Here is a 16,834-nt window from a genome sequence, read left to right as displayed (position 1 = left end):
TCACTCACTCACTCACTCACTCACTCACTCACTCACTCACTCACTCACTCAGTTTTCTTGTGGACCAAAAGGACCATTATTATGCCTGGCCCTTTCTTCTGAGCCTGTCGTTTTGTGCAAATGGTAAAGTGACATTTGATATCTGTATAATGTGCAGTGGATATTCATATTTGTTTTCAATCAAATTAAGATCCAGTTTTTCCGACCTCTCTGTGACAAACGCCTCAGAGGAGTCATGAGGCGGCCTGTTTTTCTGATAATCAGTTTGTCTTGCAAGGGGGACAACTCTCTCTGGGTTATGTGTTTTGTAAGACGTAACCAACTCTTGATAATGTTGTACAACTTCTTTCAACCGCAGTCACTGATATGACCTATGAGTTAGTGAGTGGGGTATGTCAGCTCACAAGGGACGACACCCTGTAGATTTCAGACATCGTAGTGATATGAAACCATGTTAATCCGGTCAGTGCTGAGTGTTTGTTTCTTGCTTAAGGCGGCACTGAGCAATATTTCAGTGACATGAGTTATGACATCTGTCTGCAAATAATCTAGTATGGACCAGACAATGCAGTGCTTGACACCACGAGCACTGATCTTTCAATATGGATACCGCATGCAATCAACCAAGTCACTGAGCCTGACGTCCAGATCTCGTTTATTAGTTCTTTCCCGTTAAATTTTCCCAATTAACTCATTAACTCAAGTGTGTGTGTGTGTGTGTGTGTGTGTGTGTGTGTGTGTGTGTGTGTGTGTGTGTGAGCTCTTTTGACGTTTGTGGAAAGTGTTTGGAAGACACCTCGTCATGGAACTAAAATGCTCAGTGTTAAACCAAACTCACTTACTTTTGAGGAACTTATATGGACACTATGTCTGGTAACGGCAAGCTGAGTCAAGATGAACACACAAAATTTGTATATGTTTACCCTCAGTCACTTTGATACTGATGAATCAGGCAATATATGTACATCGACAATTCGCTTAACGTATTATCATATATGTAAAGACGCCGCCCTGTGCATATACGATTAGACCCGTGAAGATCCGGGATAGAATAGGTCTTCAGCAACCCATGTTTACCGTAAAAGGCGACTATGCTTGTCGTAAGAGGCGACTAACTGGATCGGGTGGTCAGGCTCGCTGACTTGGTTGAAGCATGTCATCGATCCCAATTGCGTGGATCGATGCTCATGATGTCAATCACTGCATTGTCTGGTCCAGACTCGATTATTTACAGACCGCCGCCATGTAGCTGGAATATTGCTGAGTGCGGCGTTAAACAACAAACAAACAAACAAAGCATATACGATTGTTACATTTTTACAACACATCAGAAACATGTCAGGACATAATTGCTCTCGTAAGTCGACTAAAATGGGGATCCGATGGTCACAATCTGTGAAGTGTCATTGCACCCCAATCGCCCGGGGCGCGGCTCATTATTTCAGTCACCCGTTGTATTTAACAAAGTACACACTCAAACTATTCCGTTCATTAACCATACATTGTCATAGTGCTGCCACCCTAGCCGTAAAAACTAAATATAAACAAGGCATTTTACTATATATAATACATTTGGAAATGTGACTTCATGTACCAATTTGAATATTGTTTTTTGAAAATTCAGTAGAATTACAGCATTCTTATAGTTGAGCTAAAACAAAATAAACCCCGTTATGACCTTGGATAAAATATATCTGCTGCTTGTTGGTTGGTTGGTTTGTTGTTTAACGCCGCACTCAGCAATACTACAGCTATATGGCGGCGGTCTGTAAATAATCGAGTCTGGACCAGACAATCCAGTGATTGATATCATGAGCATCGATCCACGCAATTGGGATCGATGACATGCATCAACCAAGTCAGTGAGCCTGACCACCCGATCCCGTTAGTCGCCTTTTACGACAAGCATAGCCACCTTTTACGGCAAGCATTGGTTGTTGAAGACCTATTCTACCCCGGAATCTTCACGGGTCCTGCTGCTTGTAAGAGGCGACTCTATTTGATGGGGTTGTTGGGAGACTTGGTTGATTGCGTGTCGTCGTACACCGACGGCGTAGGACGCTCATAATATCAACACGGGACTGTCAGGCTCAAACTCGATTATATACAGGCCGCTGTCCTATAGCTGTACTATTAGTGAGTACGGCGTCAAGCAACAAACAAAACCTGGTATCTACACACCATCTGCTGAATCACGGCCATCTATACACGTCAACGGCCTCCGTGGTCTAGTGGACAGAGCGTCCGTCCAGAGAGCGGAAGGTCTGTTAGCTGAGTGCGGCGTTATACAACAAACGCGCCATGTAATACCGAGTGGCCTGTATTGAATAGTATATATACTTTCGCATTATTTGCAAGAGCGCATTATTTGCAAGACACTCCGAAAAAATGTGATTCCTTATTTTTATTTCTCTCCTTACTGAACGTCTGTGTGAGTCAGATAAAAAATATAAAGTCACGCCGGCAGTTTGTCGGCCATATTAAGTACTTGTATGCCACCAATCCACTTTCTACTTTAATACTCTGATCAATACGTTTTCATCAATTAATATCGGTATCTGTCACAGAGACAAGCACGCTATATCTCCTGGTCGCTGCTGTTGACAGGCGTGTTTTGTATAATAGGATATATGTTCTGGTCACACTGGGGACATTGCCTGTCGCGTTTTTCTTCTGTTTTCATCAGTGACCGGGTCAACCAGTTCACAACCTTAAACCTCGTGTCCCTAGCCCATCTATCTTATCATAACCACAATGGCTTTATGACAGTCGATAGTGGAAACACCCAATCTATATTCATCATGAAGGCCTTTCGGACCATACAGTGATACACTTACATTCACAGGCAACGCTGGACAATACTCTGACCCCTATATCTATCCTGAACAATAATCTGACCCCCTATATCCATCCTGAACAATACTATTACCCCCCTATGTCCATCCTGAACAATACTATGACCCCATATGTCCATCCTGAACAATACTATGACCCCTATAGCCAGCCTGAACAATACTATTACCCCTATAGCCAGCCTGAACAATACTATGACCCCTATAGCCAGCCTGAACAATACTATGACCCCTATATCTATCCTGAACAATACTATGACCCCTATAGCCAGCCTGAACAATACTATGACCCCTATAGCCAGCCTGAACAATACTATGACCCCTATAGCCAGCCTGAACAATACTATGACCCCTATAGCCAGCCTGAACAATACTATGACCCCTATAGCCAGCCTGAACAATACTATGACCCCTATAGCCAGCCTGAACAATACTATGACCCCTATAGCCAGCCTGAACAATACTATGACCCCTATAGCCAGCCTGAACAATACTATGACCCCTATAGCCAGCCTGAACAATACTTTGGCCCCTATAGCCACCCTGAACAATACTTTGGCCCCTATAGCCACCCTGAACAATACTATGGCCCCTATTGCCACCCTGAACAATACTATGGCCCCTATATCCACCCTGAGCAATAAAATGACCCCCTATATCCACCTTGAACGATACTATGACCCCTATATTCATCCTGAACAGTACTATGACCCCCTATATCCACCCTGAACGATACTATTACCCCTATATCCATCCTGAACCATAATATGACCCCCTATATCCATCCTGAACAATACTATGACCCCTATATCCATCCTGAACAATACTTTTGCCCCTTTAGCCACCCTGAACAATACTATGGCCCCTATAGCCACCCTGAGCAATAAAATGACCCCCTATATCCACCCTGAACGATACTATGACCCCTATGTTCATCCTGAACCATACTATGACCCCCTATATCCACCCTGAACGATACTATTACCCCTATATCCATCCTGAACCATAATATGACCCCCTATATCCATCCTGAACAATAACATGACCCCTATATCCACCCTGAACGATACTATGACCCCTGTAGCAATCCTGAACAATACTATGACCCCCCTATATCCATCCTGAACCATAATATGACCCCTATTTCCATCCTGAACAATAACATGACCCCTATATCCACCCTGAACGATACTATGACCCCTATATCCATCCTGAACAATACTATGACCCCCTATATCCATCCTGAACCATACTATGACCCCCTATATCCACCCTGAACAGTACTATGACCCATATATCCATTCTGAACAATACTATGACCCCCCTATATCCACCCTGAACGATACTATGACCCCTATATCCATCCTGAACAGTACTATGACCCATACATCCATCCTGAACAATACTATGACCCCCCTATATCATCCTGAGCAATACTATGACCTCCTATATCCATCCTGAACGATACTATGACCCCTATATCCACCCTGAACAATACTATGTTGTAATGCCGCTACCTTAATCTCAGACATTACTTTTAGGTATTTTACTGAAATACATTATTATGACACCAACTTCTTTACGAGTTTACATTCATTGCGGGCAATGACATGTTACCCCAACCTTCACCCTATAAAACACCATGATCCCAGTTTTTTCATCTAGGAACTCCTTTGACAAGTATATCTTCACAGACGCATCACACACTGCTTACACATGGTGTTGGCTGTGGAGTATATGTGTGTTTCCACCTCAGTGTTTGGTTTTGACCCTTGGGGATTCAACGCTAGAATTGCCCCCAAGACGCTTGTGCTGGCCGTAAGTGGCTTACTGTATGGAGTGGTCAGGCTTGGTTGATAGCATGTCATCGTACCCAGTCCGCGTGGATCGTAAGTCATAATATCAATCACTCGTTTGCATTTACTTACAGCCGCCATGTAGCCATCTTCCCGAGGCAAGAGAGTAAACTGACTTTAAAAGTCCAGTTTCCACCCTTGCCGAACTAGGCCAGTGGCAATTACCAGTTATTTCCCTTTTAAGCCTCTCCTATGGACCAATGAGATTCCATCACTTGCGTTTGCTTCACACAAAATGGTGGCGCCCAGTCAGGACGATCTGATCGATAATCAAGGTCAAGATTGTGATAAAACGGGTCTTACATCGCGAAATGCATCAAATCACGTAAGCACCTTGATTAAAAACATGAAAAGATTTAGAAAATATCTGTTGACCACGACTTGGCGGTGCAAATGCTTTGCAAATCCTGCAATCGATCGAAATCTGCACGACAGTGTACGAACCGGATTTCGATTTCGGTGCGCGATTTTGATTTGACTATGCATAGACTCGTTAGTCCAGCCAAAATGTAACTCCATAATACCAGCCTAGTTCGGCAAGGGTGGAAACTGGACTTTTATAGTCAGTTAACTCTCTTGCCTCGGGAAGATGCCATGTAGCTTGAATAGTGGTGAGCACGGCGTTAAGCAACAAACAAACCTGGTACCTACACACCACCTGGTGAATCACGGCTATCATCTGTACAAGTTGCCCGCCTCCGTGATGTAGTGGATAGAGCGTCCGTCCAGAGAGCGGAGGGTTGATGGTTCGATCCCCAGCCTCGGCATAACAAAAGACATAAAAAGATGGTACTTGCTGTTACTCTTTTGGCGCTCGGCATTAAAGGGATAAAACAAGGACTGGTCTGAGTAGGGTATCCATGTTAAACTGCGGAATGGTATCTCAGTGGGCCAGCAATTTACAATCGGCATTAGTCAGGACTAGTACAAGCACGCAAACGCACATGCATGTATGTCGTTATACAACTGTAATACCTCGTATGACCTCCCCTCCAAATGAAGTTATGTTTGTTTGTTTCTTTATTTGTTGTTTAACGCCGCACTCAGCAATATTCAAGCTATATGACGGTGATCTGTAAATAATCGAGTCTGGACCAGACAATGCAGTGATTGACATCATGAGCATCGATCCACGCAATTGGGATCGATGACATGCATCAACCAAGTCAGCGAGCCTGACCACCCGATCCCGTTAGTCGCCTCTTACGACAAGCATAGTCGCCTTTTATGGCAAGCATGGTTTGCTGAAGACCTACTCTACCCCGGATCTTAACGGGTCCTAAATGAAGTGGGGATCACACTTAGTTGAAAAGTGTACCGCTAATGGTGCCTCAAAATCTAGAAATTAAGATGGCGACGATAGTGCAGGTTACAGAGTCTGTGCTTAGTACAGGGAGGTTGTTTCTGTTCAGAGAGTAGATGCATACCCTGTATAATCAGGTGCATCTGCACTCTAACAATATGTTTAGCTATTCAATACAAACCTAAGCGCGTTCCTTGTCCCACTATTCCGTCTTCTCTACACAAGTGTAATATTTTTGAACGCGACGTTAAACCCCATTTCACCTCACCCCTAAACACATTAATCTCATCCACTCAAAGACAACAGAAGTGTTAACCAGCTGTCGAACAAAGTGGACACTCATAAACAACAGAAAGTTTAATCACAAAGTATGAGTGACAGAAAATCATTGTTAATTAGCATATCATTGACCCACTGAACGCTGATGCGCCGTTAATATCCCCGTTACTTGATAGGTCGTGGACTGATCTGTATGATGTATGTTGCCAAGGCTCATCTCAATTACATCACAGCAAGGATATAGCAGCCGGCCCTACACACAGCAACAACCACGGGTCGAGGACGTACGTGACAGCGGTTTGCACTGTTTACTTCCATACTGGATAACGACCGTAATATATGATGACTTTAAAGAAAAAGCTGCAAATAAAAAATGAACTGGCAAGACAGATAATTGCTGAGTTTTGGGGGACATTTATTCTCGTGGTAAGTACTTTGCGATTATCCAAAATAAATATATTGTAAATTTTTGGCGTTTTTTAAGCATGGAATAAATTTAATATGCTGTACAGATTCATTCTTGAAAATGAGAATGCATTGCCTGTCTTTGTTTCCAATATGAATAATGTTCTACTGGAGTTTAACTCTCTATTTGTGCTGTGATATGAATACATTGTGGTATGTGAAAATGTTTCAGCTGACGGGATTATTTTAATATCAGCTCAGCTGCTGTCATTGTTAATCAATACTAAAACCTTAACAAAACTTAGAAAAGTTACCTAAATCAGTAACGGCTCGGATATCTTGCTTCCTGTTGAAAATACTCTTTTGCAAAGACCACGATTTTTGCCTTTAAAGTGACATTCCATAGGGAGTACCACAAATGTAATCATTATTAGTAAAACTTTAGCTTTTGTTAGTACATCAGAAAATATAGCCCAACGTCTTTAAATGATTAATATGAACAACACTCCCGAACTTAATATTTCTAAACACCAGGGGCGGTCGGGTAGCCTAGTGGTTAAAGCGTTCGCTCGTCACGCCGAAGACCCGGGTTCGATTCCCGACATGGGAACAATGTGTGAAGCCCATTTCTGGTGTCCCCCGCCGTGATATTGCTGGAATATTGCTAAAAGTGGCGTAAAACCATACTCACTCACTCACTCTAGACACCATGGTCATACAACTATTCCACTGACGTGTTTGATGCGCACCAACCGGAACTTCAACCCAGACGGAATGTGTTCCTTTTGTGAAGTAGGCTTGGTCTTCATACATTTCTCATTCCAACAACAACGCCAAGAACATGAGGGAACGAAACATTTTCAAAACCTGCCAATCTAAATAACAAATTTGATGTATTTCTTTTAATCATTGACAATGCATAAACGATTTTGAGGGGGTGACAAAATATCAACTTTAATGCACTTGGTATCTACATTAGAGGGGTGGGAATATATACGGAACTAATATCACTAAGTAAACCTTTCTCTACTACTCGGTAAGGTTTAATTGAAGTTTGGCTTAATTCCTGGTCTATAAACATGTTTCTGTTTGTCCATCTTGGCGCTGTAGACCTTCGCAATAGCATCCGGGGCCCAGTATGTCCTCAGCCGCCAGGAACTGTCCAGTTACCTGTCCGTCAGCTTCGCCGGCGGCATGGGTCTCACACTTGGTATCTACTGGTCTGGAGGGGTGTCAGGTAGGTGACATGGGTCTCACACTTGGTATCTACTGGTCTGGAGGTGTGTCAGGTAGGTGACATGGGTCTCACACTTGGTATCTACTGGTCAGGAGGGGTGTCAGGTAGGCGACATGGGTCTCACACTTGGTATCTACTGGTCTGGAGGGGTGTCAGGTAGGTGACATGGGTCTCACACTTGGTATCTACTGGTCTGGAGGGGTGTCAGGTAGGCGACAAGGTTCTCACACTTGGTATCTACTGGTCAGGAGGGGTGTCAGGAAAGTCAGTTGGGTCTCACACTTGGTATCTACTGGTCTGGAGGGGTGTCAGGTAGGTGACATGGGTCTCACACTTGGTATCTACTGGTCAGGAGGGGTGTCAGGTAGGCGACACGGTTCTCACACTTGGTATCTACTGGTCAGGGGGGGGTGTCAGGAAAGTCAGTTGGGTCTCACACTTGGTATCTACTGGTCTGGAGGGGTGTCAGGTAGGCGACACGGTTCTCACACTTGGTATATACTGGTCTGGAGGGGTGTCAGGTAGGCGACACGGTTCTCACACTTGGTATCTACTGGTCAGGAGGGGTGTCAGGTAGGCGAAACGGTTCTCTCACTTGCTATCTACTGGTCAGGAGGGGTGTCAGGTAGGCGAAACGGTTCTCACACTTGGTATCTACTGGTCTGGAGGGGTGTCAGGTAGGCGACACGGTTCTCACACTTGGTATCTACTGGTCTGGAGGGGTGTCAGGAAAGTCGGTTGGGTCTCACACTTGGTATCTACTGGTCTGGAGGGGTGTCAGGTAGGCGACACGGTTCTCACACTTGGTATCTACTGGTCAGGAGGGGTGTCAGGAAAGTCAGTTGGGTCTCACACTTGGTATCTACTGGTCTGGAGGGGTGTCAGGAAAGTCAGTTGGGTCTCACACTTGGTATCTACTGGTCTGGAGGGGTGTCAGGTAAGTCAGTTGGGTCTCATGCTTGGTATCTACTGGTCTGGAGGGGTGTCAGGAAGTTGACATAAGTTGTACGCAGGATATTTTCGAGATTGAAGTAAAAATATTAAAAAATTAAGCTAGGAACAAATATGGTTGTGTGAATGATCATATTGAACGCACTCCTAGCATACACGTTATCATTCAATTGCCAGATGGTCCAGATGGTCTCAAAGATCAAGCATTATCTACCCGCAACAAGTGCAATCCCTTCCATCATTCTTACTGTATTTCAGTGTCCAAAGCATCTGTCATGTTCTCACTTGGTACCTAATATGGTGTTTCAGGGGGGTGCCTGAACCCCGCCGTCACCATGGCGTTGTGTCTACGAGGTGTCATCCCCTGGTACAAGTGGCCCTTCTACACTATGGCCAACCTAGGAGGGTCCTTCCTTGCTGCGGCGGTGCAGTATCTGCTTTACTTTGGTGAGACTGTAAGCTTATTTGTTTGTTTGTTGTTTAACGCCGCACTCAGCAATATTCCACCGGTCTATAAACATTCGAGTCTTTACCAGGCAATCCTGTGATTGACTTCATGACCATCGATCTACGCAATGGTTTGTGTAAGTGGTACTTCCAGGCAGAGTGGGGGACACGGGTGGCCCAGTTGTCTAAGGCGCCGCGATTCGCTGTGCAGAGTTGCGTCCCTTGGGCACGCCAGAAATCTATGATTGTGGGTTCGAATCCCGGTTCGTCCCGATTATGTTTCTAGATTTGTCAGCGCCATACCCGTGCTCGTGGGTTTCACTGAAGTGGCAAACGCCTGAGACCTGCATCACTTCGGGCTTTCCTCCCACATTAAGCTGACACGCCGTGATATGACACGCGGTATAATATGGAATACTGTTAAAAGCGGCGTTAAATCCAACTCACTCACTCCAGTGTGATCAACGTCTAGTAGTGAAGGAATGATATACGTGACGTGTTGTACAAGTCCACCGAGTTATGCTGTAAACTGTAGTACTGTTTGCAACCAGATGCCCTGAACAACTACGATGGCGGCCTGAGATCAACCACAGGCCCCACAGCTACTGCCGGGATATTTGCCACGTATCCGCAGCCGTACGTGTCTACTGCAAGCTGCTTTTTCGATCAGGTGAGCTAAGATTGGTTTAGGTGCTTGTAACAAGCAAACAGTTGGTGGATGTAATTTGGCGCTTTATAAATGGACTTATAATTATCATCGTTTGCACTAAAGACGTGCCTTTTTATCTAAAACACCGTTCTCTATTTTCCCATATGTGAAATCCGCTGAAGAGTAATCCACCTAATACACTGTGTTAAGAGGTGGGATAAAGGGGATTAGGTGGCTAGCATGGATGCTGATTGTGGATGGATACTACATTAACATTAACGGTCTGCAACCTGGATACTGTTCCGGCCCCGTTTAACAGGGTGCTACAGACTACAGTGGACCTGTGTAAAAGTATGTAAGTTACGTCTGTCGTAGCCTAAGAGGGCAACTCGAACATCAATATGAAAGGGGCCCTGGTTGCTCTGTAAGTTTTGCCGCACCCAGCAATATTCCAGCTATATGACGGCGGTCTGTAAATATTCGAGTCTGGACCAGACAAATCTAGTGATTGACATCATGAGCATCGATCTACGCAATTGGGATACGGTGACATGCATCAACCAAGTCAGCGAGCCTGACCACCCGATCCCGTTTGTCGCCTCTTACGACAAGCAAAGTCGCCTTCTATGGCAAGCATGGGTTGCTGAAGACCTATTCTAACCCGGATCTTCATAGGGGGTCTGTAAGTCGCCATGATATAGCTGTAATACGTCCCAAAATCGCTCATTTAATAAAGCAGTCTTTATTGTGATCCTAGATTAGAGGCACATATGTGTGTAGTGCTTTGTGAGACTTGTATATATATATGGATGAGAACGAATGTGAGAGTTGAATGGCCACGCTCCCATTGCTGAATTCTACGTTTCAGGTATTCGGCACGTTCATCCTTCTGGGTTGTGTGTTGGCCATCACAGACAGACGCAACATGGCGCCTAGCGACGGCTTTCTCCCCGTCGCTCTCGGCTCCATCATGCTGGGCATGGGAACCTGCTTCGCCCTCAACTGTGGCTACGCCATCAACCCGGCGAGGGACCTCGGTCCGAGATTGTTTACCGCTATAGCCGGATGGGGGTCAGATCCTTTCACGTAAGTTACTTCCTGACTGATACTGGCGGTTCTGTTTCGGTCATATTGTACTTACTCCAGCCAAACATGAAAGTATGACACCTTCAGGATTAAATGTCTCAAACAATTTACACGCTGGACATGGTACACCGTCCAGATATCTCTGAAATGCAACTATTGATATTTCTGTGCGATTTAGCATGAAACCCAAAGTGATTAAGTCACCTGAAGTATGTATACTACCCAACACCGGGTCGGTATAACAGCCATGTCTGTGTTGTTCCTGTGTCACGTGCATTGTTAAGGACTGATTTCAAAGTACAACAACAAAACGGTTTCTGGTTGTTTTCAAAAAGAAAAAAACACATATTTACTATGTTTATGAAATACAGTAAACTACGTTTATAACAAACACGCTTATAACGAACTGACGGGTATAACGAACTTACTTTTTGGTTCCGACTATATGCTGTAGTTATGCCGTATATATACTTATAACGAACTACGGTTGTAACGAACTAAAATTAGTGGTCCCTTTGAGTTCGTTATAACCGATTACGTTTCCACGATGCTTATGCTATCACCCACCTGTTACATTTCGATTCTCATATGTTTTTTGTGAATGTGAAAATGTGTGTGTTTTTTATTTCAATGTCATGATAACAAATCTCGGTCTCTGTGTGTTAGGCGGTCTGTCCGACAGCAACAAGGCATGATATCCAGAGCAAACAAATATATATTGTATTTTTCGCGTGGCCATCCCCCTCATTGACGGACAGCTTGACAACTTGACAGCTTGACGTGGGAGGAAGACCCAAAGTGAGGCATGTCTTGCACGTTTACCACTTTGGTGAAACCACATGTATGGGGCTGACAGCTTAAAGACTGGGTCATAATCGAGAAAAATATAATTAGATTCGAACCCATACTTATCGGATCCTGGCGCGGCCAGAGGATGCAATTTGCGTCGTCTTATACCACTGAATATACATGAAGGATATGTGAGCAGACAACCTCTAGGACTGTTCCAGGTTCCGGGACTACAATTGGTTCTGGGTTCCCGTGGCTGGCCCGATGGTGGGTGCTGTGTTGGCCTGGCTGGTGTACACCATGTTCATAGAACTGCACTGGCCGGACGAGGAGAAGAACTTCATCGACAGCTCCTGTCCCGGCAACAATGGCAGACACGTGGTCAGCATAGCAACCGTGGACAGGGGTCACATAAATCCAACATTCAGCTGTGGTAGGTTTAAACACTAACACAATCTGATTACCATTACCACATCTGTACTGCCTCAGAAACAACATTGAATCAGATGTCTCTCGTTCCTGTGCTGGGGAGAAAAAAGCTAAGATATTAGCCAGCTACTCGCTACAGTTCTGGTCGCCTTCCCGTGTTCAAAATAACTCTTACATACAACTGGGCACTGGAGTCGTGGCTCTGGATTCAGCAGCACCAATAGCAAACAAGTAAGGCCCTGTATGCCTTCACCCGCACAGTGCAGAGGAAGGAGAAAGGTAGAGGGAGTGGGTGGTAATGGCAGGGGGATAATGTTATCAACGAGGACGTACACTGATGATGCCTTATTTGAATCTGTTATAATTATAAAAATGTAAAGTTCAAATCAGGTTGAGAGAATAGTTATAACTATCACGCCTTTTATTAACATTATCGTTCCAGTTTCACGATCGGGGCACCAAGATTGGCCTTTGCACGTACCCATGTTGTAATAGAACACGGGTCCTCGCCGTGACGAGTGAACGCTTTAACCACTAGACTACCTAAATTATTATGACGAAATCAAGACAAATACTGTTTTCAATTTATTACTGTAGATACTCCTGAGACGTCACATACCCATTTGTGATGTTGGTGTTCCTGAGACGACCCATGCCAGGCTGTGATGTTGGTGTTCCGGAGACATCCTACACCAGGCTGTGATGTGGATGTTCCTGAGACGTCAATGCCAACATGTGATGTTGAAGTCCTGAGACGTCCATACCAGCCTGTGATGTTGGTGTTCCTTAGACGTCCATACCAGCCTGTGATGTTGGTGTTCCTGAGACGTCCATACCAGCCTGTGATGTTGATGTTCCTGAGACGTCCATACCAGCCTGTCATGTTGGTGTTCCTGAGACGTCCATACCAGCCTGTGATGTTGATGTTCCTGAGACGTCCATACCAGCCTGTGATGTTGGTGTTCCTTAGACGTCCATACCAGCCTGTGATGTTGATGTTCCTGAGACGTCCATACCAGACTGTGATGTTGGTTTTACTGAGACGTTCATACCAGCCTGTGATGTTGGTTTTACTGAGACGTTCATACCAGCCTGTGATGTTGGTTTTCCTGAGACGTTCATACCAGCCTGTGATGTTGATGTTCCTGAGACGTTCATACCTGCCTGTGATGTTGATGTTCCTGAGACGTCCATACCAGCCTGTGATGTTGATGTTCCTAAAACGTTCATACCTGCCTGTGATGTTGATGTTCCTAAAACGTTCATACCTGCCTGTGATGTTGATGTTCCTGAGACGTCCATACCTGCCTGTGATGTTGATGTTCCTGAGACGTTCATACCTGCCTGTGATGTTGATGTTCCTGAGACGTCCATACCAGCCTGTGATGTTGATGTTCCTGAGACGTTTATACCTGCCTGCGATGTTGATGTTCCTGAGTCGTTCATACCTGCCTGTGATGTTGATGTTCCTAAAACGTTCATACCTGCCTGTGATGTTGATGGTCCTGAGACGTCCATACCTGCCTGTGATGTTGATGTTCCTGAGACGTTCATACCAGCCTGTGATGTTGATGTTCCTGAGACGTCCATACCAGCCTGTGATGTTGATGTTCCTGAGACGTTTATACCTACCTGCGATGTTGATGTTCCTAAAACGTCCATACCAAACTGTGATGTTGATGTTCCTGAGACGTCCATACCAGCCTGTGATGTTGATGTTCCTAAAACGTTCATACCAAACTGTGATGTTGATGTTCCTGAGACGTCCATACCAGCCTGTGATGTTGATGTTCCTGAGACGTTCATACCAGCCTGTGATGTTGATGTTCCTGAAACGTCCATACCGGCCTGTGATGTTGATGTTCCTAAAACGTTCATACCTGCCTGTAATGTTGATGTTCCTGAGACGTCCAAACCAGCCTGTGATGTTGATGTTCCTGAGACGTTCATACCAGCCTGTGATGTAGATGTTACTAAAACGTTCATACCGGCCTGTGATGTTGATGTTCCTGAGACGTCCATACCTGCCTGTGATGTTGATGTTCCTGAGACGTCCATACCAGCCTGTGATGTTGATGTTCCTGAGACCTCCATACCTGCCTGTGATGTTGGTGTTCCTGAGACGTCCATACCAGCCTGTGATGTTGATGTTCCTGAGACGTTCATACCAGCCTGTGATGTTGATGATCCTGAGACACCCCGTGTTTATGGCCGCCACTCTAGGCTCTTTTTCTACATATAGATGACTGACGATATATAATCTCAGATACATAACCCCTGATATCAGAAGTTACTTGAAGAAGAAGGAATACCTGCAATGAAATAGTTAGAATATCAATTGTTAAGTATATTGACAATAAATAGCACCTGCCAGAAGATTTAGTAAACCGCAGGAGAGAGCCACTCATTTTGGAGATCAATAAAACTGCACAAGATCCGATTATAGAACAATAAAAACAGTTAAAATAATTGCCTGATCAGATTACCTCATATTTACCAGATTGCTGAACAAACTCTTGCACTGCTTGTTGTTGAATTGACCCGTGCACGGGATTAAGGCCCAGTGTCGAGGATATAGATATTTTTTTATGTATTGTCTAACTCTGCTGCGAGCAGAACATTCTGAAATATAGTGGTTAACAGTCTCGCTTACCTGATCATTACAATGACTTCAGAGGAGAGCCATCATTATCTAAACTACTATGATGAACACCGTGACCACAGTGACCCAGTCGAAGCCTTGCCTGCCATTTTGTTACCTTCTATCCCAACATGGGCTGAGATCCATGGTCGCATGATACACACTGAGAGTTGGGAACAGAGTCCAATCTTAAGATGTCATGCAAAATGTTAATTGTACATCCAGTTGCTCCAGATCCAATAGCACGTACAGCTGCCTCGGAGTCGGTAATAATCACAGCCTTGCTGTTGTCATTAAGCCAGTTGAGCGTCTGGAGAATAGCAATGAAGTCAGCAGCAGACACGGAAAGGTGATCGAGACGAAATACCAGGTCTGCGATCCAGTATGCCCAAGGAGCTCCGTTGTTTCAAATGTCCTCAGCATGTGCGAAGTGAAAATACTTCTAAATGTATTCATACCTTTATAGACTATGGAATTTAGACCTGTACACGTTCCGGGTGTAAGAAGGCACTATCACAAGGATTGTAAAAGTGGCATAGAGTTGTTCAGATCAGCATTATGCACCTTGTGAAGTATTGATATCTTCAGAGTGCCCATTCCAAACGGTGGCATACAGTTTGCCCAGTCACACGTGTTATATTCTGCACAGTCACTACATATATCTATTGCAAATGTTTTAACAATTCTTGACATTCACTGTCATCCCCGGGGGACGTATTCTTACATTCAAAGTAGCCACTATTTATGGATAACAACTTCTTTAATGCTGTAAAGGCGACGTTTCGGTATAGATCCTTATGCCGTTGTCAAGCAAGACTGAATGGGGGACATTGTACAGAATATTTAAAGTGGTGGAGGATAAACAGTAACAACAATTGCATACATGAGTGGGATAACATGAGTAGGTTATGACAACAGAAGGATAATACTGTCACAACATGATGGACGGAGAACACATAGGGGGAAGCCAAATAAACAGGATAAGTTTACATAGGTGTGGTGATTATTGCTTAATGGGCTCGTAGTAGACGGATTGGATGAAATACATGTAGCATTGATCTCTGTTGATTGATGGCTTGTGGTGGCGAATGTGGATAGCTTCTGTTAGTTTTCTTTTAGTGAAGTCATGGAGATTGTTGCAGAGGATTTGGACGTTGTCCCAGTTGATGTTGTGATTAGGACAGTTACTGATATGGTTCGAGATGGCTGTTTTGCTGTCTGTTAATCCTCCACCACTATATATATTCTGTACCATGTTCATCATTCAGTCTTGCCTGACAACGGTATAAGGATCTATACCGAAATGTCGCCTTTAAAGTAGAAAGAAGTTGTTGTCCATAAATTGTGTCTACTTTGTCATCCGTCAACTTCTAAGTAATGCCTATCCAACAGCTGATCTGTTAGGGTTCATCAGCAGAGATGGGTGCATTGTAACCACAACTGAAATCGCACATTGCGCATTGATAGGATATCAGGTTCACATGCCTTTTCGAATATACCCTCGGCTGCCTAAATGTATCACGGATATTGTCAGAACAATTGACTTTTTCAATTAATCAACAAGTAAATTGATCATATCATTATTTGCACCCACGACTGGTATTGGCTACAATTACAGCTGCCACTTACGTTTTTAACTCTCGACCACACAGGGGAAGGCAGAGAAACTCGCTTAATATTCGATATGAATGTCTGCTAAATTCTACATGTGCGAACCATCTGTTGGAATTATGCACGTTTCTTACGAATAATTCCAGATTTGCTGGCAAGGATATAAAGTGGACTGTATTGTTTGCGGTTTTACGAGCAATGTTTTCCCTTTCGCGTTCTTCATTAAACCATGGTTTAGAACTTATTCTTCAGCAGTTGTAATGATCTCCGAAGAAACACAGGCATTAGCAGTGTGAATA

At 44.3% G+C, this 16,834-nt stretch overlaps 2 protein-coding genes across 2 annotated transcripts; both read left to right on the top strand.

The window, feature by feature from the left end:
* The first annotated feature begins 2,966 nt into the window (after positions 1 to 2,966).
* On the top strand, positions 2,967 to 3,581 carry LOC124146833 (mucin-17-like). Its single transcript, XM_046517314.2, has one exon. The coding sequence runs from the start codon at positions 2,967 to 2,969 to the stop codon at positions 3,579 to 3,581; it is 615 nt and encodes a 204-aa protein (XP_046373270.2).
* Positions 3,582 to 6,456: 2,875 nt separating this feature from the next.
* LOC124146765 (aquaporin-9-like) lies at positions 6,457 to 13,124 on the top strand. Its single transcript, XM_048400832.1, has 7 exons — positions 6,457 to 6,716; positions 7,806 to 7,932; positions 9,193 to 9,330; positions 9,882 to 10,000; positions 10,848 to 11,065; positions 12,076 to 12,287; positions 12,881 to 13,124. Exons 1-7 carry the CDS (start codon positions 6,630 to 6,632, stop codon positions 12,910 to 12,912), a joined length of 933 nt encoding a protein of 310 aa, XP_048256789.1. The 5' UTR covers positions 6,457 to 6,629; the 3' UTR covers positions 12,913 to 13,124.
* Positions 13,125 to 16,834: the final 3,710 nt, after the last annotated feature.

Source organism: Haliotis rufescens, unplaced genomic scaffold (assembly GCF_023055435.1).
Source record: "Haliotis rufescens isolate VD_foot unplaced genomic scaffold, xgHalRufe1.0.p SCAF_1, whole genome shotgun sequence".
Classification (NCBI taxonomy): domain Eukaryota; kingdom Metazoa; phylum Mollusca; class Gastropoda; order Lepetellida; family Haliotidae; genus Haliotis; species Haliotis rufescens.
This window is presented reverse-complemented; position numbering and strand designations above follow the sequence as displayed.

Excerpts from the sequence above, each read along its gene's own strand:
- LOC124146833 (XM_046517314.2), top strand. The coding sequence starts at position 2,967 with ATGTCCATCCTGAACAATACTATGACCCCTATAGCCAGCCTGAACAAT.
- LOC124146765 (XM_048400832.1), top strand. The coding sequence starts at position 6,630 with ATGATGACTTTAAAGAAAAAGCTGCAAATAAAAAATGAACTGGCAAGA. Across the intron at positions 9,331-9,881 it reads GCAGTATCTGCTTTACTTTG|ATGCCCTGAACAACTACGAT; the intron begins GTGAGACTGTAA and ends GTTTGCAACCAG. Across the intron at positions 11,066-12,075 it reads TGGGGGTCAGATCCTTTCAC|GTTCCGGGACTACAATTGGT; the intron begins GTAAGTTACTTC and ends GGACTGTTCCAG.